The sequence below is a fragment of the Ostrinia furnacalis genome, unplaced genomic scaffold (genome assembly GCF_004193835.3).
Source record: "Ostrinia furnacalis isolate ACB-3 unplaced genomic scaffold, ASM419383v2 OfSCF5186, whole genome shotgun sequence".
NCBI lineage: Eukaryota > Metazoa > Arthropoda > Insecta > Lepidoptera > Crambidae > Ostrinia > Ostrinia furnacalis.
This window is the reverse complement of record NW_021135425.1, coordinates 366,496-392,741: the sequence shown is the minus strand read 5'-3', so window position 1 is coordinate 392,741 and position 26,246 is coordinate 366,496. Positions and strand designations below refer to the sequence as shown.

General features: G+C 45.1%; 1 protein-coding gene across 17 annotated transcripts; it reads right to left on the bottom strand.

The window, feature by feature from the left end:
• On the bottom strand, positions 1 to 25,939 carry Su(var)2-10 (E3 SUMO-protein ligase Su(var)2-10). Of its 17 annotated transcripts, none has more exons than XM_028315612.1 (16): positions 25,758 to 25,939; positions 23,916 to 24,082; positions 22,578 to 22,740; positions 21,722 to 21,775; positions 20,215 to 20,357; positions 18,279 to 18,456; positions 17,667 to 17,768; positions 17,365 to 17,482; positions 16,952 to 17,074; positions 15,484 to 15,718; positions 14,491 to 14,651; positions 9,056 to 9,265; positions 5,949 to 6,116; positions 5,353 to 5,469; positions 1,846 to 1,942; positions 1 to 1,087 (listed from the first exon to the last, which is right to left on the bottom strand). In XM_028315612.1, the coding sequence occupies exons 2-16, from the start codon at positions 24,053 to 24,055 to the stop codon at positions 1,081 to 1,083; spliced, it is 2,016 nt and encodes a 671-aa protein (XP_028171413.1). In that variant the 5' UTR covers positions 24,056 to 24,082; positions 25,758 to 25,939; the 3' UTR covers positions 1 to 1,080. The 17 variants fall into 17 exon arrangements, with proteins under 17 accessions (XP_028171413.1, XP_028171414.1, XP_028171411.1 ...); XM_028315613.1 differs by lacking the exons at positions 5,353 to 5,469; positions 5,949 to 6,116; positions 14,491 to 14,651; positions 15,484 to 15,718 and adding exons at positions 3,040 to 3,156; positions 4,394 to 4,561; positions 12,375 to 12,535; positions 13,399 to 13,633; XM_028315610.1 differs by lacking the exons at positions 5,353 to 5,469; positions 5,949 to 6,116 and adding exons at positions 3,040 to 3,156; positions 4,394 to 4,561 and having other exon boundaries at positions 25,758 to 25,938.
• Between the last annotated feature and the right edge of the window lie 307 nt (positions 25,940 to 26,246).

The following is a 26,246-nucleotide window of genomic DNA, read 5'->3' as shown; positions in this document are numbered from 1 at the left end:
TAGAGCATATTTACATTTATTATTATTCTATTCTTCTTATCATAATATCTTAACGCAACATATATTTCGGGAGGAGTGAACTTGTCAGTGAGGGCTCCCAACTCACATAGATCAAATTACATTACACAAATTATATGCTACACCTTACAATAAATAAATTAGAATAATCTTGGAAGTAAAACCAAAACTTAAAGTCTATTTTTCAGTAACTATAAGTTCAGTTTGTACAAGAAGTTAGCAATATCCGACCTCAAGGGTCCTTGCTATCCCTTCCATGCGCTCTACTAGAGTGAGATATTAAGTTCCAGCTCTAAATTGGACTATTGAAAATATAACATATAGCTTATCATTAATTTGGTTTACGACTTTCGTGTCCTTGTTTTTAACATATTTAACACGAATCACTGAAAAAAAGCAAAGCTCATACTCACCAAAGGAATATGCATTATTTGACTCCATTATAAGCACAAGTTATAACGGCGGTTTAGACAATTTATTAAAAAGTAGAAAACTTAGTCATATCATTCTTCACAATAAATTTCAACTACACCATAAACTAATTGAATGTTGTCTTTCCACGTGTGTGACTTTTGCTCACTTCACTTGCAGTTAATTTTGCACTCTCATATCTCAATTTCATTATTACACAATACACATAATATAACACATATATCCCATTTGCGCAGCGGCGTAACATTATCATGCATATGGAAATTTCGGGGTTACAATCTTATAACAAATGGAAATAGTCAGTGACACTTAGGCGAATAGTGTTCGCTGTGAGCCACATTGGGTGTTACTTGAAAGATCCATATGCAAAAGGTATACCACCACTGAATAAATCACAGATTTCACGGACTCGGCTGCACCGTTATCTGTTGTGATATCACCGCGCGGCAAATACTAGGTACTTTAAGTTTCGCGCGACGATGTGGGAAATGCAACCTTAAAAGTATAAACTTAGGGTTGATGACGCGGGTCGTACGCTTACTGCGGCAGCAGAGGAACCTCTGGGTAGGTCTGCTCCTCGTCGGACGAATGGCCGCAAGCGTACGAAGGGCGGCCACTCTTGTCCCTCAGTCAGTACCTGCACCAATGTGACAAAGAAATAGTGTTAACTAAGAAAAAACAGAGCTCGTCCCGTGCAGAACATAATATCGCGCTTTGAGGCTCGATTTTATAATCTTTATTCCTTCTTAAAAACTGTCTAGTTGTGCCATGGAATGGAACTACATATTACGAATACTGAGTTTCTTCCACCACTTCTAGTATGTTTAGAACATATAGGGCATTCTTTCTTGAAAAGCCTCTACTTCATACAATAAGTCTAGCTCTTAACTGAGACACAGTACCAGTCACTAGACCTAATAATAAAGAATTTGAAATCAATATTAGCAGAGCTAGAGCATACTGAGTGAAAAATAATAATATTTGAAAATGACTCATTAAGTAAAATTTTTAAAACATCAAATTGTGCCCTTGTTTCTACAAAAGGTACGATATAAAGTTGCATCTAATGACTGATACTATAAGCAGCTAAGGTTAGTTAGTTAGATATCAATGTAGAAGAATCCCAACTAATATTATAAATGCGAAAGTAACTCTGTCTGTCTGTCTGTCTGTTACGCTTTCCCGCTTAAACCTCGCAACCGATTTTGATGAAATTTGGCATAGAGATAGTTTGAGTCCCGGGAAAGAACATAGGATAGTTTTTATCCCGGTTTTTGAAACAGGGACGCGCGCGATAAAGTTTTTCTGTGACAGACAAAATTCCACGCGGGCGAAGCCGCGGGCGGAAAGCTAGTATGCTATATTGAGTGTAAATAATAATTTGTTATTGTTTACCTTCGATATGAGTCGTGAGTCTCCCGGTCCGATTCTGCATAGGGTGCCCAGTGCGCCGGCGCCGCTTCGCCCTCGTCGCGCTCTGTGTTGTTTGTGCCTACAACAAATACAAGATCTTTAACATACCTTTAGACGCATGTTGTTGTTCTCATAAGTACTCCTACGCTATTGGGTACGGGTAGTACCCAACGTTATGTCTCATACGTTTTGGCGCGCTTTTAGCAGCTGACCGAATAATAAGCGCCAAGTATTGTTCAAACTTAAATGAAGACATTTCGTTTCATTGTTTCAATAATTAAAATTATGTGGTAGTAAACTAGCCGTTTTGTTATCCGACATTGACGAAGACTCCGCATGGTGTGTGTCACAATGATTGACGGCCAAGAAGTGGTTTGATTTTATTATCAAAATCACATACTCTGTTTACAAGTAAGTATTATGCCAGCTAGATCGATAAGACTTGTTGAACTGCGACTGATTGGGTTATTTGAAGGAAGCGAGGCTTCTTTCCATACAGACCTGATATCATGTCGATGAGACATATTTGTGTCAACATTATGTTAGACATCAAATTTACGAATAATCCGTGGGCAGAACGGCAGACTCGCAGTTAGAAGTGTTGGGACCATTATATGAGATCATATCTACCAAAGCGCGAAGACACTTTGCAATTGCAGGAAATATTCATAATCTCGAGAAGCTGCGAGATCGCAGCTTCTCGAGATTATCAAATATTGATAAGATTATCAAAATCAATTGCGATAGAACTGGATTAAAAGATGACTTACATCTTTTTTCGGGACTATTCCCACCTCTCGTTCCCACAACTGCAACTCCTGTGTAGCCAGGATCTACAGCTTGAACGTCAATAAAAACCCAACCAGTGAAGGTCAAGTTTGTCCCGGGGGAAAGTTAAACTGGGGGAAAGTCATTGGACTCGCAACGAAATTAATCAATTCCTCTGATAGGACATTGGTTCCCAAACTTATATGAGACGCGCCCCCTTTTTCAACCATACAAAAAATTCCAGTCAGATTATTTGTTGGTCGTATCGATCAGTCTGGAAAGCATTCTCTCAGCGGTCGCAGGTTTATACTTAGTACACAGATGGCCCGCGCCTCCCTTTTAAAGGTCTGCGCTTCCCCCCACTTTGGGAACCAATGATATAGGAGGAGTTCGAAGTTAAGGACTTACATCTGTCGACTGGTGTGATGGATAGGTGAGGATGTTCGGCCAGGGCGTCGGCATTGGGCTGCGGAGACGCGGGCGCGGCAGGCGAGCCGTCCCGGGACATTCGACGCCGGGACTTGGCTAAACAAGGAGAACATTGGGAGTAGGTTTCCATACTAACCTGTTAACGATGAAATGATACACGCAAGAAACTTAAGCGCCCAACGAAGATATAGCTAACAAAAACAGGATGGAGCCAATGGATGTGGATGATGCAGTCTGAAGGTGTAACAGCTGATGCACGTCGACAAATCACGAAATGACTTTGTGAAGGCAGGAAATATTCAATTCGCTGAACGACCCCTTCTTGTTTCAAATGAAAATCAGGATAAAAGATGGGTTTAAGATAGCAGATATGCCGAAAAGTTGCGTTCCTTCTTGTACATGTAATACAGTATTACAGTCAGATCATTAAAATCATGAAAGATGACTGAATATGGAATGGAGAGATACGAAATGATTTGAAGATGGCAGGAAATATACAATTAATTTGCCAAAAAGCTGCGTCTTATCCAAGTAGGAGAATAAAATAATGAAATCTTTACAGATGACTGTGGATTAAGATGACTTATATCTGTCAACCGGCGTGATGGATAGGTACAAAATGGCTCAATTTCAACAGAAAATATGCAATGTGCCGAACAGCTGAATACCTCTTGTTCAAATAAGACAATCAAACCATGAAAATGATTGCGGATGACTGTGATGCAACCATAAAGTTAATATTCCTTCGGAATAGAGCAACAACCACGAGCTGTCAAATGAAACCAATTTTGGAAGACACTGGATATCATATGTGTCAGTGTCAGGATTATTCTACTGTTTTGTACAATAAATCAATCATTGAACCAGTCACAAAGTTTCTGAAGCAACTTTTCTCATAAACATTCACGATTCCACACACGTTAAATCTCAAGAGTTTAAATTTTCAGAGTGCCAATAAGTACCTCCGAACTTTCAAATAGTTGCAAAAAACTTCTGTTTGACGTGACGGCGACGGCATCACGCATCTCTTTTTTAAATTATTATTACTGACGGGATTGCGACCATTTACCTTAATTTTAACCCGGAAAGCTGCAGTCCGCGAGGAATGGCGCCGTATTACGAGGAACATCACTCTGAATCGTGATTCAAAATGATGACCACGACCACTCTGACAAGAGTGTACCGACTGAGAAGAACCTTAATTTTGAGTTTCATCTCTTTTTAACCGACTTCATTATCACACAGTGTTCTTGCTAATGACATCTCGCTCGCTCAGTTCTTTGTTGCTCTATTCCTCTAGGCATCAACTGGCAACTGGATTACGATTACTTACATCTGTCAACGGGCGTGATGGACAGATGCGGGTGGTCGGGCAACGAGTCGGCGGCGGGTTGCGGCGAGGCGGGCGCTGGCGGCGACGGGCTGTCCAGCGAGATGACCGCGCCGGAACCGCCGCCGCCGGACTCGGTCGGCGACCGGTAGCCGCTGGACGACACTGCTTCTGCAAGACGAATAATATTTGTCACTAACATTCTCCTTATTTCTCCAATCTATATAAATAAAAATGAATTGATGTTCGTTAGTCTGATTAAAAATCGAGAACGGCTAGGCCGATTGAGCTGATTTTGGTTTTAAAATGTTTGTCGTAGTCCAGGGTGAGCGCATTCAGAGGGCAGCTCAAGATATTCNAATACCAAAAACGAAAAAGGGGGCGACCTTCAAAATATTAATTTAAACATTTCCATATAAAAATTATTGCTTCATACATTAAATTAACAAAGTTCTCGAAGAAATAAATTTTCCATATGTCTGCATTTTAAATGTTGTTTATCAATTTTTTACGTATTTATTCAAAATTTCGAAAAGGCGGCGACCTAGATCAAGGATTGGGCTACCCTACACAAGTTCCTTTGATGTATTTAAGTCACTAATCGCAGAGCACTCGTGATTTAAAAATATGTAAATTTTAAGGATTCTGTGCAGGACCCCCTTAAGAATAACGAATAAAATAAAAATAAATGTTGAGCTCCATACAAAAAAAAAGGAAATTGTCAATAACTTATTAAATAATAACTTTATCAAGAAACGTTACATAACATAAAATATTCCTTTTTGGTAAAGGAACACATTGGCATATTTATTTTTTCAAAATTCGGCACTTGAATTTTGAGCGACGCTAAGTCTATGAAGCTCTAATATCAGCCCACCGTGCCGCGCCCCCCTTTAAAGGTCTGCGCTTCCCCCCACTTTGGGAACCAATGATATAGGAGGAGTTCGAAGTTAAGGACTTACATCTGTCGACTGGTGTGATGGATAGGTGAGGATGTTCGGCCAGGGCGTCGGCATTGGGCAGCGGCGACGCGGGCGCGGCAGGCGAGCCGTCCCGGGACATTCGACGCCGGGACTTGGCTAAACAAGGAGAACATAGGGAGTAGGTTTCCATACTAACCTGTTAACGATGAAATGATACACGCAAGAAACTTAAGCGCCCAACGAAGATATAGCTAACAAAAACAGGATGGAGCCAATGGATGTGGATGATGCAGTCTGAAGGTGTAACAGCTGATGCACGTCGACAAATCACGAAATGACTTTGTGAAGGCAGAAAATATTCAATTCGCTGAACGACCCCTTCTTGTTTCAAATGAGAATCAGGATAAAAGATGGGTTTAAGATAGCAGACATGCCGAAAAGTTGCGTTCCTTCTTGTACATGTAATACAGTCAGATCATTAAAATCATGAAAGATGACTGAATATGGAATGGAGAGATACAAAATGACTTGAAGATGGCAGGAAATATACAATTTGCCAAAAAGCTGCGTCTTATCCAAGTAGGAGAATAAAATAATGAAATCTTTACAGATGACTGTGGATTAAGATGACTTACATCTGTCAACGGGCGTGATGGACAGATGCGGGTGGTCAGGCAGCGAGTCGGCGGCGGGTTGCGGCGAGGCGGGCGCTGGCGGCGACGGGCTGTCCAGCGAGATGACCGCGCCGGAACCGCCGCCGCCGGACTCGGTCGGCGACCGGTAGCCGCTGGACGATACTGCTTCTGTAAGGTAAATTGTAAGTTAGAGAAGTAAGTAAAATGTTAATTCTTTTTAGGGTTATATAGAAATTAAAATTCAAATCTTTATTGCGTACTAAGTAACAATTATTGTAGTGGTGGAAATTACATACACATGGGCTTAAGACTTAGTGACATTAAGCTGGGTTTGCCCTAAATAACTCAACAAAAACATGTCAACATTCAACATTTTCTGTACACAATTTTGTTGAATGTTGACACGATTTTGTTGAATGTGTAGGGCCAAAACACACACTGTAATCCCGGCTTCATTTGAAACTTATTCACACGAAGGCGAAAGCAATGAATTTTTTGAACACTTAGGGTTAAAATACAAGTGGACATATTCCTTAGATCATTATCTTCTTTACCGAGTACCAGATAAGTGAAACTAAAAAATCAAGTCAAAAGTAAGTACCTGAGTAGAATTCTGCGGAGTAGCGCGGAAAGGGTAACCATTGACGTACCAGAGAAATTACATAGATTGTACGTAGCATAAACAAACCCTCTTGCATTGCTCCACTACCATAAATTCCTACTCAGTCAGTTATATGCTATGTCTGTAATAATAGCTCACTGCGATGGGAGTATTCTCCTTGGTAATCAATTGACAGAAAAAAAAAAGTTTATTCAGTATCACAATCACACATACATAATTTACAATTTAATAATTAAATAAAATTTGTTGATCTTGTGTCAGTACTGACCTGAGTTAGAGAACGTCTCATCAGTCTTGATGGCAGTCTCGGGCGCCGGCGGCGTGGCTTTAGGCGCCGGCACTTTCCTCTTGAGAGGCAGCTCGTCCTCCGAATCCGACGTGAGGTCCACCACGGCCTCCGTAGCTTTGGGCGCTCGGGTCTCGCCGACGGCGGCTCGCTTGGCACCGCCGCTGCTACCGCCTTCCACCGGTATTACGTCTGTGGGAGAAATAAATGTGAGGATAGAGGAAAGAAATAGCGTGAGGACTTGATTAGGTGTTCTATGTGTGATGATTCGTAAACAGCTCTTCCTCATCGGGTTTTAAGGTTGTTCAAATGCTTGAGAGCTTAAGCCTTCAGAAACTTGTCAATTAACCGTCAAGACAAAGTAACATTTGTGTTAAATTCAATTTCGCAATCACTTTACAGAGCGGGGATCGGTTACGGCAGCTAATCTGATATAATATTGCGAAGTCGAAGTATCTTGACAGCGATCAGAGTGCTTGGAACTCAGTGGCGACAGCACATTAGTGGCGTAGCGAAGATGATGAAGAGAAGATGTATGTAGCTCAGTAGCAGCAGTCATCAGCTCTATGATGCAGTGGAGGCGTAGCATGGGTTGGCACCCGGGGCGATCACCCCCCCATCCCCCCGTCATAAGTCCAAAGGCACCCCCTGGTACCCCCCAGGATTTTGCGCCAGTGAGTACTAATCTGCGCGACTTGTGTCACCCCCTGATGCTTGGCACCCGGGGCGGGCGCCGCTAGTGCTATGATGCCGTTCAGACGTATTCAGTCCGTTAGCCCAGCTATGTATGGGCACACTCACCCAGGTCGTTGGCAATAAGCGTGACGAGCTCGGACGCATCCCAGCTCCCATCCGCGTGCAGTTGACTCTCGTGACACTAGCTGCCAGCCCATGCCACTTCTGATTAATTTCGTTGCGGGTCCAATGACAGTTTAACTTTCCCCCGGGACAAACTTGACCTTCATTGGTTGGGTTTTTATGGCGGTCAAGCTGTAGAACCTGGCTACACAGGAGTTGCAGTGGTGGGAACGAGAGGTTAGAATAGTCACGTTAGCTACCAGTCTAGCTATGAGCCCACTCACCCAGGTCGTCGGCGGTAAGCTTGACGGGCTCAGACAGCACCCATCTGCGTACAGCTGACTCGTCACACTAGCTGCCAAACACTGGTTGGGTCTAGCTGTAGATCCTGGAGTAGTTCTGTTAGCTAATAGTTCAGCAGTGGGCAACTCACCCAGGTCGTCGGCAATAAGCGTGACGGGCTCAGACGTGGGCTGTAGCGGCACGGGCGCGCGGCGCGTGCGCGGTCCAGCTCCCATTCGCTTACAGCTGACTCTCGTGGCACTAGCTGCCAGCCCAGCAGTGGGCAACTCACCCAGGTCGTCGGCAATAAGCGTGACGGGCTCGGGCGTGGGCTGTAGCGGCGCGGGCGCGCGTGCGGGCGGCGCGTGCGCGGACCAGCTGCCGTCCGCGTGCAGTTGGATCTCGTGACACTAGCTACAGCCCAGCAGTGGGCAACTCGTTGGCAATGGGCGGGACGGGCTCGGGCGTATCTCAGCTCCCGTTCGAGTGCAGTTGACTCTTGTGACACTAGCTACAGTCCAGCAGTGGGCCACTCACCCAGGTCGTCGGCGATGAGCGTGACGGGCTCAGACAGCACCCATCTGCTTACAGCTGACTCGTCACACTAGCTGCCAAACACTGGTTGGGTCTAGCTGTAGATCCTGGCTCAGGAATAGTTCTGTTAGCTAACAGTCCAGCAGTGGGCCACTCACCCANACTTGAGTAATGATGATTCTTTCTTGCAAATTTTAATTTAAAATGTCAATCTTATTATTTAGCTATACGAATACAACAAAAAAGTTAACATTATTCCGTATTCTTCATTGCAAGGGTACATTTTAACATAAAAACTGGAGATTTTTAAAAAAATACTTAAATCTCGAATAACTTGGAAATGAACAAGTTTCGGACATGGTGTCATATGACTTAAATGACTGCAAATAAGCTCTACTTTAACCCCTTTCAAGGAATGTATCGCTTTACCTGTCACCCTGTATAATAGCTCACTGCGATGGGAATATTCTCCTTGGTAATCAATTGACAGAAAGAAAAACTTTATTTAGTATCACAATCACACATACATAATTTACAATTTAAAAGTATTTACTACGTCTTCCATGATCATGTGTCAGTACTGACCTGAGTTAGAGAACGTCTCATCAGTCTTGATGGCAGTCTCGGGCACCGGCGGCGTGGCTTTAGGCGCCGGCACTTTCCTCTTGAGAGGCAGCTCGTCCTCCGAATCCGACGTGAGGTCCACCACGGCCTCCGTAGCTTTGGGCGCTCGAGTCTCACCGACGGCTGCTCGCTTGGCACCGCCGCTGCTACCGCCTTCCACTGGTATTACGTCTGTTGGAGAAATAAATGTGAGGATAAAGGAAAGGAATAGTGTGAGGACTTGATTAGGTGTTCTATGTGTGATGATTCGTAAACAGCTCATCCTCATCGGATTTTAAGGTTGTTCAAATGCTTGAGTGCCTAAGGGCCTTCAGAAATTAATTAACCGTCAAGACAAAGTAACATTCGTGCTAGATTCAATATCGGTATCGCTTTACAGTGCGCGTATTGGATACGGCAGCTTAGTATTCCAAGTCGAAGTATTTTGGGGGCGATCAGATGCTTATAAGTTGTGGCGGCAGAGCTTCGGTGGCGATCAGGGTGCGTTAGCGAAAAGAAGCATGTAGCTCAGTAGCGGCTGCGCTCATCAGCTCTACGGTGCTGATCAGACGTATACAACTCATTGCACTAAACGGAACTATCCCACCTCTCGCCACCGCTGCAACTTCTGTGCAGCCAGGATCTACAGCTTGACCGCCAATAAAAACCCAACCAGTGTAGGTCATTGCACTAGCTGCAGCTCAGCAGTGGGCCCACTCACCCAGGTCGTCGGCGATGAGCGTGACGGGCTCAGGCGCAAACAGCGACCGTCCGCGTGCAGCTGACTCTAGCAGCTACCAGTCCAAACTTGACCTTCACGGGTTGGGTTTTTATTGGCGGTCAAGCTTTAGATCCTGGCTACACAGGAGTTGCAGCAGTGGGATAGTCCCGTTAGCTAATAGTCCAGCTATGGGCCCACTCACCCAGGTCGTCGGCGATGAGCGTGACGAGCTCGGACGGATCCCAGCTTCCATCCGCGTGCAGCTGACTCTCGTGGCACTAGCTGCAAGCCCAGCAGTGGGCCACTCACCCAGGTCGTCGGCGATGAGCGTGACGGGCTCAGGCGTGGGCTGTAGACGCGCGGGCGAGCGGGCGGGCGGCGCGTGCGCGGACCAGCTGCCGTCCGCGTGCAGTTGGATCTCGTGACACTAGCTGCAAGCCAAGCAGTGGGCAACTCACCCAGGTCATCGGCGATGAGCGTGACGGGCTCGGGCGCATCCCAGCTTCCATCCACGTACAGCTGACTCGTCACACTAGCTACCAAACTTGACCTTCATGGGTTGGGTTTTTATTGTCGGTCAAGCTGTAGATCTAACTACACAGGAGTTGCAGCGGTGGGTAATAGTCCCGTTAGCTAACAGCCCAGCAGTGCCGTCCGCGTGCAGGTGGATCTCGTGGCACTAGCTACAGTCCAGCAGTAGGCCACTCACCCAGGTCGTCGGCGATGAGCGTGACGGCAAGCGGACTCGTCACACTAGCTACCAAACTTGACCTTCATTGGGTGGGTCAAGCTGTAGATCCTGGCTCGGGAGTTGCAGCGGTGGGAGTAGTTCCGTTAGCTAACAGTCCAGCTATGAGCCCACTCACCCAGGTCATCGGCGATGAGCGTGACGGGCTCAGACAGCACCCATCTGCTTACACAGCTGACTCGTCACACTAGCTGCCAAACACTGGTTGGGTCTAGCTGTAGATCCTGGCTCAGGAATAGTTCTGTTAGCTAACAGTCCAGCAGTGGGCCACTCACCCAGGTCATCGGCGATGAGCTTGACGGGCTCAGGCGCATCCCAGCTCACATCCGAGTGCAGCTGACTCTCGTGACACTAGCTGCAGCCCAGCAGTGGGCAACTCACCCAGGTCGTCGGCGATGAGCATGACGGGCTCAGACAGCGCCCATCTGCGTACAGCTGACTGACCTTCACTGGTTGGGTTTTTATGGCGGCTAAGCTGTAGATCCTGGCTACACAGGAATTGCAGTGGTGGGAACGAGAGGTGGGAGTCTCGTAGCTACAGCCCACTATATCTCGTGGCACTAGCTGCCAGCCCAGCAGTGGGCCACTCACCCAGGTCGTCGGCAATAAGAGTGACGGGCTCGGGCGTGGGCTGCAGCGGCGCGTGCGCGGACCAGCTGCCGTCCGCGTGCAGCTGACTCTCGTGACACTAGCTGCAAGCCCAGCAGTGGGCAACTCACCCAGGTCTTCGGCGATAAGCTTGATGGGCTCAGACAGCACCCATCTGCTTACACAGCTGACTCGTCACACTAGCTGCCAAACACTGGTTGGGTCTAGCTGTAGATGGGCGTGGGCTGTAAGGGCGCGGGCGGCGCGTGCGCATCCCAGCTCCCATCCAGCTGGTTCTCGTGACACTAGCTACCAGCCCAGCTGTGGGCAACTCACCCAGGTCGTCGGCAATAAGCGTGACGGGCTCGGGCGTGGGCTGTAGAGGCGCGGGCGCGCGGGCGGGCGGCGCGTGCGCGGACCAGCTGCCGTCCGCGTGCAGCTGACTCTCGTGGCACTAGCTGCAAGCCCAGCAGTGGGCAACTCACCCAGGTCGTCGGCGATGAGCGTAACGGGCTCGGGCGGATCCCAGCTTCCATCCGCGTACAGCTGACTCGTCACACTAGCTACCAATCTTGACCTTCAGGGTTTTTATTGTCGGTCAAGATGTAGATCTAACTACACAGGAGTTGCAGCGGTGGGTAATAGTCCCGTTAGCTAACAGCCCAGCAGTGGGCAACTCACCCAGGTCGTCGGCGATGAGCGTGACGGCAAGCGGACTCGTCACACTAGCTACCAAACTTGACCTTCACTGGTTGGGTCAAGCTGTAGATCCTGGTTCAGGAGTTGCAGCGGTGGGAGTAGTCCCGTTAGCTGCCAGTCCAGCAGTGGGCCACTCACCCAGTTCGTCGGCAATAAGCGTGACGGGCTCGGGCGCATCCCAGCTCCCATCCAGGTGCAGTTGACTCTCGTGACACTAGCTACAGCCCAGCAGTGGGCAACTAACCCAGGTCGTCGGCGATAAGAGTGACGGGCTCAGGCGTGGGCTGTAGAGGCGCGGGCGCGCGTGCGGGCGGCGCGTGCGCATCCCAGCTCCCATCCAGCTGGCTCTCGTGACACTAGCTGCAAGCCAGGCACCTGCACCCAGGTCGTCGGCGATGAGCTTGATGGGCTCAGTCAGCACCCATCTGCGTACAGCTGACTCGTCACACTAGCTACCAAACTTGACCTTCACTGGTTGGGTCAAGCTGTAGATCCTGGCTCAGGAGTCGTTCTGTTAGCTAATAGTCCAGCAGTGGGCAACTCACCCAGGTCGTCGGCAATAAGCGTGACGGGCTCGGGAGTGGGCTGCAGCGGCGCGGGCGCGCGTGCGGGCGGCGCGTGCGCGGACCAGCTGCCGTCCGCGTGCAGTTGGATCTCGTTGCACTCGCTCGCCAGCCGCGACGACGTCAGAACCTCTTGGAAGTACCTGCGGATTTGCGGTACACATAAAGATAGGAAGGCAGATGAGATAACGACAGTAAGGAAGGCTGTAAAGATTATAAAGCTCAAGGGGCACGGCTGGAAATCATTACGGTCATAGCGATATACATACATATTACCGATGGTCTTCTATTTTAGGAGAAAAATTTATCTACAGTAGAATCCCGATTATCCGGATCAATTAAAATCAGGGGTGTTCCGGATAATCGAAAATCCGGATAATTTCAAAGCAAAATCAAACAATAATTAACTTTTTACAATAGAACTAGTTTTCAATACATCATTTTAGACCATTGGATGAATCCATTTCTTATAACAATGAACCAAGACGACGTTTGTACCGTGTTACGTGGCGGCGCCTTGCCGTTTTGATGGGTCCAGACCCTAAATCGGTAATAAGAACCGTGAAGAATGAGTTCGGATAATCGGATATCCGGATAATCGAAGTCCGGATAATCGAGATTCTACTGTATTATACAACATGTAGATGTGGGGCGACATCAAATATGATGGAATAACCTAACCTACGAGAGGAACATTGACAATAACTGACCAAATTAATTATTTAGCTGTGCGCGTTAACGATGTGACTAATTGCTTTCGAGTGTTTGTCGACCATACGAGTATAAAGGTGCAATCACGATGGCGTAAGAACGCTACGCGGAAACTCCAAGACAGAAGACCGTGACTGCTTTTAAGCTTTTTATAGGTCGCCAGCTGACCAAGAAGCGCGCCGTGATAAAATCTTATCGATGATTTTGGAGAACAAATGGCTTATCTTGCAAAATCGATAAAAATTAGACCAACAGGACATAATAATATCTAAAATAAATCAGCCGTATTACTTACCCATCAACCACCAGCGAGTCATACGGCGCAGGCCTATCGCAAACGGGGCACAGCCACGTCGGTTTCCGCTCATTCATTTGCAGGAACAGCGACGCGTCGAAGCACTGAAGATGAGGACAGTTGGCCGGCCGGCAAGGACAGGCCATCCGCATCTTGCCCAGCGGACACATCAGCGATACGCGGAGCGAAGTGGTGGCTATCTCGCTGTCGTAGTCCTCAGATAGCTTCTCTTTGACTGGAAGGAGATTGGTAATGTCATCAGTAATCTATATCTATAAAAAAAAGCGAAAGGTCACTGACTCACTCATCACGAAATCTCAGAAGCTACAAGTGCTGGGAGTCTCAGCATGGGGTTTCTTTTTAGAACATGCTCAATAAGAACAGATTTTACGAAAGTCCACTAAGGGGGTAAAATGGGATACAAGCGTACGAAGTCGCGGGCGGCCGCTAGTACGTATTAAAAACAGGCTCGATTATAGTTGTGGCTGTGTGTGTAATGAATAATGATGGTCAGAGGCATATTTGCAATTTTGCGTCGCAAGCGTACCGTTAGGTTTATTCCACTTAGTTCACCTGGGTGATATCACCTGAATGAACAAAGTAGATTTTTTATTGTCCTCATTTCACTTCGGAACCATTTCACCCAGGTAAACATCTTCTGTGTGACGTTATCATACACATTTGTACNTCGGCGATAAGCTTGATGGGCTCAGACAGCACCCATCTGCTTACACAGCTGACTCGTCACACTAGCTGCCAAACACTGGTTGGGTCTGGCTGTAGATCCTGGCTCAGGAATAGTTCTGTTAGCTAACAGTCCAGCAGTGGGCCACTCACCCAGGTCATCGGCGATGAGCGTGACGGGCTCAGGCGCATCCCAGCTCACATCCGAGTGCAGCTGACTCTCGTGACACTAGCTACAGCCCAGCAGTGGGAAACTCACCCAGGTCGTCGGCAATAAGCGTGACGGGCTCGGGCGTGGGCTGAAGCGGCGCGGGCGCGCGTGCGGGCGGCGCGTGCGCGGTCCAGCTCCCATTCGCTTACAGCTGACTCTCGTGGCACTAGCTGCAAGCCCAGCAGTGGGCAACTCACCCAGGTCGTCGGCAATAAGCGTGACGGGCTCGGGCGTGGGCTGTAGCGGCGCGGGCGCGCGTGCGGGCGGCGCGTGCGCGGACCAGCTGCCGTCCGCGTGCAGTTGGATCTCGTTGCACTCGCTCGCCAGCCGCGACGACGTCAGAACCTCTTGGAAGTACCTGCGGGTTTGTGGTACACATTAAGATAGGAAGTCAATGAGGGCTATCGTTTTAGCGCTCACCAGTTAGCGCCACTGTAGAGTAAGGCCCTGTCACTTGCTAGTAGCGAAGACAGTGGCACCATCTGGTGAGCGCTAAAGTGGTAGGAGGACTATCGCATTTGCACTCATCAAGATGGCGCCACTGTAGAGTAAGGTCCTGTCAATCGCCAGGGGTGCCAACTGTTAAGTATAAAAACGATAGCCCTCATTGAAAGAACTAGAATAAGGATTACTAAGCCCAAGTGGCAAACAAAGGGCTGCACGTCATCGTGATTATTTGTATATTTATTAGAGGCATCTTACATACAGTGTGGCCTTGCATAATTACAATTTTTGTTATAAAAAAATATGAACTGATATACTTTCTATGAACAACTCCATGTCATCCCTTCTGGGGTTGTAGTTTATGCAGGGCCAGTGTACAGCGATATCCTTTTGGCAAATTATTTTTTTCAAAACCGGTGTCCTTTGGGGAGTATTATTTTAGAATTTTCGCGTTTTGAAAGGGTAAAGCAAGAGGCATTCCAGTAACATAGAACGTGGACATACGGATGACGTTTACTGACAAGTATGAGTTCAGGGACATCGACAGAGAACTCCTTAGCTACTACTTACCCCTACCAACTTATCTGTTCACATTATAAAAGAAGTGGCAACTCGAAAGAGTATTTTAACAGTATAAAGTAGTCATAACAAAGGCAGCGGTATCCTAAACTACCTAGACAACAACAGGCAGTGTGACCAGTACTTTTATAGGATATACATAATATCTAAATAAATCAGCCACTTACCCATCAACCACCAGCGAGTCATACGGCGCAGGCCTATCGCAAACGGGGCACAGCCACGTCGGCTTTCGCTCATTCATTTGCAGGAACAGCGACGCGTCGAAGCACTGAAGATGAGGACAGTTGGCCGGCCGGCAAGGACAGGCCATCCGCATCTTGCCCAGCGGACACATCAGCGATACGCGGAGCGAGGTGGTGGCTATCTCGCTGTCGTAGTCCTCCGATAGCTTCTCTTTGACTGGAAGGAGATTGGTAATGTCAGTAATCTATAATATTATTATACATAAAGCTCGATTCTATATCTATATAATCCAAAGGTCACTGACTCACTCATCAAGAAACTACAAGTGCTGGGAGTCTCAAATTTTGCATGGGGTTTCCTTTTAGAACATAGGTGCTCAATAAGAACAGATTTTATACATAGGATACAAACAAGCAAGCGTACGAAGTTGCGGGCGGCCGCTAGTACGTATTAAAAACAGGCTCGATTATAGTTGTGGCTGCGTAATGATGGTCAGAGGGATATTTGCAATATTGCGTCGCAAGCGTACGGCGTACCGTTAATACAACGCAGTAGCACGCAAAATACCACGTCTTACACTTGCGGTGACAGGAGATAAGTTTAGACACATTTCATCATCATCATTTCAGCCATAAGACGTCCACTGCTAAACATAGGCCTCCCCCAGTGATTTCCACAATGGCCGGTTGGTGGCGGCCTGCATCCAGCGCCTTTCTGCTTTCACCTTTATGTTATTTGATTAAGCAATAAACATAACATACTTCTTTATCATCAGAGTAAAATATGCTAGATGCTGTAAACCGTGAAATTGAACGGCTGACGTCATCTGCTGCACCATAAAAGTAAGATAACATAGTCATCTTAGTATGTCACATGGATGGTATGAGCTTTGTCACACCTCTGTAGAAGCCAGCGTTGCCAGTTTTTTTTTTTCGCCAAGTCGGGACTTTGGTACTTTTTGAGTGAAAATAGCGGGATTCTTCCGTCAGAAGCGGGACATAGTAAAAAAACGTATATAATCAAAGGTTTTCAAATATTTATCCTTTTATTTGACTTAAAATTACGTTTACGTACGTTACGTCACGCAATAGATAGCAAAAGTAGCCATAGAAAATGTATTTTAACAAAAAAGAAAAGCGGGACAGAGCCTGTCCCGCGCGGGACATTTAAATTTGATTTAAAAATCGGGACGTCCCGCCAAAATCGGGACGTCTGGCAACGCTGGTAGAAGCACACAGGTGTATAGGTCATTTCATCCACAAAGACGCGCACCACCAATTTTTGGTCGAGGGAAGCGCGGGGTGCGGAGAGTTTGATCCGAGCAATCCGAGCGTCATTATTGTAGTGTGCGTGTGCACTCATGGATGATTTAGCGTGTACCGATAACACTCAAATATTAGCGGAAGAATGGTGAGTCGCGTCTACGTGGATAAAACGATCTATACTCACTCAGCGAGCGCGTGTAGTCCGGGTTCTTGGTGCCTTTGTTTTTAAGCCTCTGCAGCAGCTCAGCTGACGTCAGCTTGCGCACCATGAACACGCTGACGACATACGCCCGCGTGAAGTCCGCCGNTGAGCTGTGACGTCATGAGGCACAGGTGTACTCACTCAGCGAGCGCGTGTAGTCCGGGTTCTTGGTGCCTTTGTTCTTGAGCCTCTGCAGCAGCTCAGCTGACGTCAGCTGCCCACGTCACTTGGATGGTATGAGCTGTGACGTCATGAGGCACAGGTGTACTCACTCAGCGAGCGCGTGTAGTCCGGGTTCTTGGTGCCTTTGTTCTTGAGCCTCTGCAGCAGCTCAGCTGACGTCAGCTTGCGCACCATGAACACGCTGACCACATACGCCCGTGTGAAGTCCGCCGCCCACGTCACGTGGATGGTGTTGGCGACTGTAGGTGACAGCTTGACAAGGGACGAGATGTTGACAGGCCGCGGTGGCCGCTTCGGCTCTGGTGTCGGTTTGTTTGTTGGTATCGGATTCTGGGGACAATTTGAAACACTAATGAATTTCATAGAGTAGGTTTGTAAATAAAAAAATATAATTTCGCGACTTTAGGAGGATGAAACTAGAATAGCAATAAGCGACATTTTGATTTGAATATCACTCGAATTAATTAACTATCTTTGTGCAAAGAGAAAAATATCGTATTTGAAAGATACTTACTGGCAGTGGACACATTTTGTTGTTTACTTTAACATTAACACTAGGTGGGAAGTAATCTTCTTGCTCGCATGATGTCTCCAATAGACAAAATCTCAGTTGCGCCTGAAACAAAACATTTATTTAAATGTACTGCGAGTTTCATAGAAAAATTACAATTATTGTGTAATGTTTGCATAATGATACTTGTCTAGTGTAAGGCCGTATACAGAGAGAAAGTTGGAACTTATAAGCGCTTACCGGCGCTTGACAGCGCTGGTAACCCGCGCAGGAAAATATATGAACGCGCGCCGATAAGCACTGAACGGCGCCGACAAGTTTCAACACGCGCTGGTCAGCGCTGGACACTGCCATTTAAAATGCCATTCAACTTGCTTCCTTTGTGTAGAACGGACCAGCGCTGACAAGGCTGGTAAGCGCTTATAAGTTTCCAGCTTTCTTTCTGTATACGGCTTAAGGCACTAAGTTTGATCAGAACGGAGTCGGTTTCATGCATTAGTATGCAATTGCAACATGTCAGCTATCACGACACGACATAACATATCAGACAAATATAAATCCACCTTTACTTGCTCACATTTACCGCAATAAAGTAATCCTTATTTTTATTCTCACCTGTATGACAAAGTCTAGCTTGTTGCTGGGTCCGACCAGGTCCTTCCCCGATGCGATCTCGGTGGCCTGCTGAGGCGTCAGGTGGAAGATGTACGTGCCCTCCTGCAGTCGGCCCGCCTGCATCGGCATCATGGTGGAAGGCTTCATCAGCTCCGCCATCACGTCGTAGAACGGCAGTCTGGTGGAATTATTAGCTGTTAGCACCCAGGTTATTTAGTCTACACTGCAGGAAAAAGACAAAGGCCTCTCCCAAGGATTTCCACAAAGACCGGTCCTGCTCCCGCAATCTTTACCAGTTCGTCCACCTAGTGCAGCGGTTCCCAAACTTATTTTGTCTACTGCCCACTTTGAGAATAAATACTTTTTAGCGCCCCCATTTGTAGTAAAGTGTCGAGTGCTCAGTTGGTATCTAAGAGTCCTCCTAGTAAATGACGCCTCCCAAGCCTCTAGACAACGTCCCGATTTTTTTTCTGGGTCTCTTACCGCCCCCCTTTAAGCTTGCAGCGCCCACAAGGGGGCGTTATCGCCCACTTTGGGAAAGACTGACCTAGTGGGATGCCTGCCCACACTACGTCTTTCGGCACGTGGTCACCACTCGAGAACTTTTTTGCCCCAGTGGACATCAGCTCTGCGAGCTATGTGCCCCGCCTACTGCCACTTGATTTTAGCGATTCTGCGGGCTATGTCGGTCACTTCAGTTCTCCTGCGGATCTCCTCATTTCTGATTCGATCACGCAGGGAAACTCTATCGCTTATTGAGGTGACCTTGAGCCTTCTTATGAGGCCCATGGCCCATAGTCTAGCCCTCGCAATTTACCAGAGGCTAATAGAGGATTTGGCTTACAATCCTCACACTGGCCAAACAGGTTGGGGGAGGCTTAATGTTCGTGTTCGCTGGGAGGGTTTGGAAATGCAAAGAACAGTTTTTGGGCCAAAGGGAGCGGAACGTTGGAGCATATTATTTTTGTTGGCCAGCACTTTCAGGAATGCCCCAATGCGGTTAAATAAGAAACTTACTTTTTGAACTTGACGTCGGGGTGTACAGGGAAAGGCGGCATTTGCGTGGAGGGCGAGAGCGAAGGTGCCCGTAGTGGTACATGCCGCCCGTGTACATCAGGTTCTACCGCGCCTGCGGGTGTACTTACTAACCTACTTGCAGAAATAAATGACGTACGACTTACTTTTTGAACTTAACGTCGGGGTGTACAGGGAAAGGCGGCATTTCCGTGGAGGGCGAGAGCGATGGCATCGAGGTCAGTGCCCGTAGTGGTACATGCCACCCGCGTATACACGCCTGCAGGTGTACTTACAAGATTATTTCCAGAAAATAAGTGACTTTTAAGACTTACTTTTTGAACTTGACGTCGGGGTGTACAGGGAAAGGCGGCATTTGTGTAGAGGGCGAGAGCGACGGCATCGACGTCAGCGCCGCGCTGCCCGCGCCGTGCCCGTAGTGGTACATGCCGCCCGCGTACATTGGATTCTGCCGCGCCTGCGGGTGTACTTACTAGCCTACTTGCAGAAATAAATGACGTACGACTTACTTTTTGAACTTGACGTCGGGGTGTACAGGGAAAGGCGGCATTTGCGTGGAGGACGACAGCGAAGGCATCGAGGTCAGCGCCGCGCTGCCGGCGCCGTGCCCGTAATGGTACATGCCTCTCGCGTACATCGGGTTTTACCGCGCCTGCGGGTGTACTTACTAGCCTACTTGCAGAAATAAATGACGTACGACTTACTTTTTGAACTTAACGTCGGGGTGTACAGGGAAAGGCGGCATTTGTGTAGAGGGCGAGAGCGACGGCATCGACGTCAGCGCCGCGCTGCCGGCGCCGTGCCCGTAGTAGTACATGCCGCCCGCGTACATCGGCTCTGCCACTCCTACTGCTGTACTTAAAAGCCTACTTTCAGTTGAAATAAATGACGTACGACTTACTTTTTGAACTTAACGTCGGGGTGTACAGGGAAAGGCGGCATTTGCGTGGAAGGCGAGAGCGAAGGCATCGACGTCAGCGCCGCGCTGCCCGCGCCGTGCCCGTAGTGGTACATGCCGCCCGCGTACATCGGGTTCTGCCGCGCCTGCGGTTGTACTTCTGTCTCATTTTACCCGGCGAGTGCAGTAGTGTTGCCGCGTTATGGATAATCGAATTTTTTCCATTACCAGTGCCATTAATCGATTATCAATTTTTATTGTGGATTATATTCTCGTAAGTGAAATTGTTATGCCTAAACAATAGTACCTATGTATTGGTAACAAGACAATTTTCTGTTTTATTTTATTGGGGATAACCAACAATTGTGCAGATTTAACAAAATGTCTTACAGATACATCTATACTAATATTATAAATTCGAAAGTAACTCTGTCTCTCTTTCACGCCTAAACCACTGAACCGATTTTGATGAAATTTCTCATAGAGATAGTTTGAGTCCCGGGAAAGGACATAGGATAGTTTTTATCCCGGTTTTTGAAACAGGGACGCACGGTAAAGTTTTTCTGTGACAGACAAAATTCCACGTAGGCGAAGCCGCGGGCGGAAAGCTAGTCTTAAGTAACTGTAAAAAATTTATCGATAATTCTGAGATCGTAATTTCCCCGAGAGGCATGTAATTAGTAAGATTTTTGGCTTAATAAACTGATAATTGACTATTCGGCAACACTAGTGCAAGCCCAGTCCCAAAAACTTTCAAGTTAAGGTGTGTATTACAAAACAAAGCTCAAAACTAGACTCAATCTAGTTTGGTTGCTTGTTTCTGTACAACGCACCTGAGTAGTATACTAAACAACTTGTTCCAAACAAAATTTGTTACATTTGTTTCTATCAGTCATTTTTAATCAGTCGATTGTCAGCGAGCCTCAGAAGCAGAAGCCAGCTCTATAAGCAATTTTTATTCTGAACAGCTTGTCTAGTAGCATACTATTTAGAAGTCTTTTCCCAGCCATGAAAGTCATGATTGATGATAGCAAACTAAGGAATATACTTTGCAAAACAGTTGTAAATTTAAGTTTGTCCCAGGAAAAATCAGTCTATTTTTTCTAGCTGCTGAAAACTGCTTTATTGTATTTATTCTATTCTATTCCTCCATTTGCTTTCTTTGACAAATTAGAGGCGGGACTCTGCATTGGGAACCAAATAACCAATGGCTCATGGCTCTATGCACCTCGTCTCGTTTTGCAAAGTATATACCCTATCGGTCGCACACACAACACAATTAATGTTTAGTTATCACAACAATTAATATTTAAGAGACCTGATTAGAATGGTAGAAAACAAGCAAGATAATTTATCATTCATTTATCATTAATCGATGTCTTTGTCATTGTATAATAAATAACAAAAAAAGTTACTTTAGTTCTAAAACAGGTCTTCAACATATTTAGAACATGCTTTAAACTGCACAAAATCAACTGATAAATTACAAATAAATAAATAGAAATCTTACTAAAGAAAGGCATGCTTCCAGGACTTCATCTAGTTCTGATGCCTCTTTCGTTTGCTTGTAACATAATTTTAAAATTAGTCCAATCAAAAATCACAGTTTAAAAATGATCACACACAATGAGGGATGAATAAAAATGGATGTAACATTTTGCACAATACATGAAGCCTCTGTAAAAAATATATTCGTGCATGTATTTATTTAAGTAAATAAAGGTTAATGCCAGTGATTATGGTTTCTTAGTTCCAAAGCTAAGGTTAGCTGTAGGTACCTAGTGAATGTACCCCCTCAGTCGTATGTGTAATAATGGACAAGGGGTTTCTATTCAACCTCGCTTAGTAGAAAAGGGGCACACGAAAATCATAATCGTAAAAATAAAAACTTAGGATAATTCTTCAAAAAACAATTGAAACTTATGAGCTACATTCGGTTACAAATATGAAAACAGTAGAGAGGCTTCACAGTAACAGCAAAAACAAATGAGGACTGTCACAAATAGGGTTGCCAGGTGTTTGGCTTTTATCGATCTTTAGCTGGTCTTGCCAAATATTGTCTTGTCCGGCCTGTCTTTTTTTAGGCTTTTTATGAGGCTGCCGCGCCAGGCGCGTTAAATTGAGCCACAGATGATATCAAGCGCACGCATCTGGATGTTGGGCAACCGATGATGATAGTACTCACTCATGAGCTATGACACTAATTGCAACCCCACAGAGGGGGTCTGTGACATGTCCTGCATTTAGGGTTATATGTCCGGCCAAATGATCACAGAGTCCGGCTTTTGTGTTTGTACCTGGACTGTTTTTGGACCTGGCAACCCTAGTCAAGCGTTGCCGCGGCTTTGTCCCTCATTGCGACTTACAGTGACTGGCATGGCTTGAGCTCGCGAGTCCTGCGGGTTGTACCCTGTGACGGCCGGGTGCTGGTACATGTTACGGGAGCCAGGCAGCGCGGGGGCCAGGGGGTCCTTCCCCTGGGACCCCCCGCTGTGCCCTGTCCCGCCGCTGGGCAGGGCTTGATTGTTCCTGTTGAGAGAATGTAATTAAACATCTTGGTAAAGCAATTGTTGAAGTTGAAGACAAGTTACGCTACGATCGCGTGGAAAACGTCATATGTTGCTGTAGCGACCCCTAACTAGTTTCAAGCAACTGAAAATTGTTGCTGTATAAACTAGTTTTATAAAGTTACTTAAAAGTACCTAATAGGGTTGAGGTACTGGTGCCTCCACTGTTATAACAAGCAGGAGTCCATAGATGGTGGTTCTATGGTTTGCAGAATCAAGCAGGCATGCTGTACTAAAATCGGTATTCCGTGGGAAATTTCCACGATAATTCCACTGCCGAGGGAGGAAAAACGCGCTGCAAGAACCAACTACGTAATACTCTAACCAATGTGCGTAATAAATTGACGACTTTCCACGCGGTCGTGCGTAACTTTGGAATCGGTACAGTTAAATACTAAGAACGAATGCGGCGGTGATACGACCTTCTCGTCTTGATAATAAATCGAAACTGAAGTAGTCAAACTTATGAGACTTTTAGACTGAAAGAGACTAAAGAAAACTAATGGTATCAAAGTATCAAGATCATATCGCCACCTATATTAGCCACTTTAGGCCTAAAACTCAAATAGTGAACCACATTCACCATGTTTTTGGGCCTTTGCTGTTTTGATATGAGTAAAACCTCTGTCATTTAAGTACATAATTTTATATTTGTACAANTTGAACAGTAAATGATTACTTTCGCATGGACTACCTGACATAGAAATTTTAATAGATATTAACGATTCTGATAGTAAATTTTTTCCAAGAATAATAAATAAAAAATATTGGGCACAATCCAACCAATGCAACATTTGTACACCATGCAAACAAAATATTTTATAGACAGAGGCTTGAGAAAGAGATCCTAATATACAAAAAGCATAGTACTAATTTTATCCTATCAGCAGACTCCTTATACAAACCAAATATTAATGCTTGTTCCGATGAAGTTTAATACTAATTTAAAATTAAACGCTTACACTTAGTAGCTGATACCCAACACCAGAAGCCCTCAAGGGTCATGCATCAACACTGTGCTCAGAACTCCTGCATTATAGGTCCAATGTAGAGCAGACATTGGAACGTTAATGTCGGACTGATGGAGTCATGCTGACAACTAGAGGCGAGGCAAACGCGAGAACAACTGACACTTGCCTATTATTCCCGCTCTTTTGGGAGCGGTGTCCGTTCTCAGTTGTTTTGAGCCGCGTTCTAAGTTCAGAAGTGGTTCCATTTTCGGAGGGCGCACTCGGGACCGCACTCCCTACCCTCGCTGAAGATCGTGTTTTAACCATTGTTGACGTGCGACCATCTCATGTCAACTGAAATTCACGAGTCCGAAAACGGACAAACTATCATAAATCAACTATACAAACTGTACAGCCGTTCTGGAAAATTTCTTCGACGTTGTAAAACTTTCAGCACCACATCTCTCCTTATTTCTCTTACACCATAAACTGGAATTAAAGGGAAAGGGGCCCGAAAAACATCTGCAATTGAATAATTACCCATTTTAGTCGTCAATGGTTAAAACATGTCTTACAGCTTTATTTAACGTCTGAACAAACCACTATTATCCTCAAATGTTGATAGTTTTGGAACAATGTTGGCGGTCCCATTGCTAATGGTCATTATTAAATTATTCCACTGCAGCTGTGAAGTGGCAGGGCTATGGAGAGAAAGTACATGAACAGGCTCAATCACCAATAACAAAAACCGTTGGGAAGACAGGAGCTGATTGTAAGAGAAATAAGACGACTGTCCTGTCAATGAAATTTTCCAGAATACTCTTTATTACATTTACAAGGTCTAGTCTAGAGTAACTTGTACATAAGATACAAAGGGACAACCATAAATGCGGACCACTAAATATTGTATTTGGTGACAAATTGAGAATGAACATCACTAGCAAACCTAGCTTAAATGGAATTGATGAATACTACAGTATCCCCTGCCATATTGGCAAACTGTGTTGTAGCATGTTTATGCTATTTAGATTCTGTTATACTATTTAGATGTAGTCAGAGTGCTTTTTTGTCTTCTAAGAGTCAGTACGAACATCACAATAATATTAATACACAGTTAAACAAAATTGTTGTCTTATAATTTTGGATTTTTTAAACAACAGAGCAGATAAAGATATGGAGACATGTAAAGAACCCTTTATGGGCTACCTTTTTTAAATTTATTTTAACTTTCATAAATGCCAAACGTTGTTAATGAATAAATGACATTGCAGATAATTTTATTCAAAACCTTTTACTTAGAACTACTTCCTTCAATAAATATCTATAATATTATTTTATACAGTCAGCATTTCAAGGATAATAATATTTACTCTACATTTTAGTATTTACTTTGGAGTATTGTAAAAATTTAATAAGATAACAATACTACTTACTTACTTTCTAGATCTAGAGCACTATCACTATTAGTATCACTATCAGGCACAGTAAATAGGCACAAAATTAAAGATTTCCTGTTTTTGTCAATAAAATGCAAATAAATAAGAATCTATGAACTAAACTAATGAGATGTTTTCTACATAACAACACAATCTGCAAACTACGTACTACAGACCTACTACATAAAAAGCACACCTCTTATTGCCCTCTAATTAAAAAAATCAATAGAAAGATAGACTTACTGATTAAGGTTGTTACAAATAAAAACAGTTTCATAGGTTATTACAGGTGGTATTTTGTAAATTACTAGATATTAGATTTTAGGAGTAAAATTTAGTGTCCTGGGATATTTTTTATCTTCTAAAATGAAAAAAAGCACGTTCAACCGCCAGGGGTTGTTTTATGCAGACATTTTTTAAAAGCCCGGGAAAGATATAACAAATCGGATAAACAATATAGATACTTAAAAAGTAAGTGTATGCGGCTTTCGCTATACTTATTCAATGAGTAAACAAGCAAAAACTATTAAATTTATAGGAAACGTATACAAATTCTAAACAATATGGATGTCAGCATTTAGCAGTAAACTCACCATGATATAGCGTTACCGTAATCGTAATATCTGCTCATATTATAAACAAGTTTTGAAAATTACACTGACATTTAGTAACATTTAAAAAAACTATTTACGAACGTCTTTCTCAAAACGCCATAATTCTTGACGCTTGAAACATTAGGTCGGCCGCCACATTGGATCATAGACTAAACTTTTTTTTCATGTTCATCAGCTTTACTTCTGTAAAGCACGTGAAATCATACGTAGGCAAGCAAAACTTTTATTCAAAAATACTTGTTTTTAATTAAATATTTTGACTTTTCTTAGTAATTGAGCGATAATAAGAGTGATAACTGAAATACATAATCGTTCAATCATGCGAATATTTTACCCGTGTTTATTAGAACACCAATCAAAATTCCAGCTCTTACAGGTGTAAAGCTGATATACATGATATAATCATAGACAAATAAATTGGATGACGTCATTTCCACTTCCTAATTTGATGTGTTGTACCAAAATAAT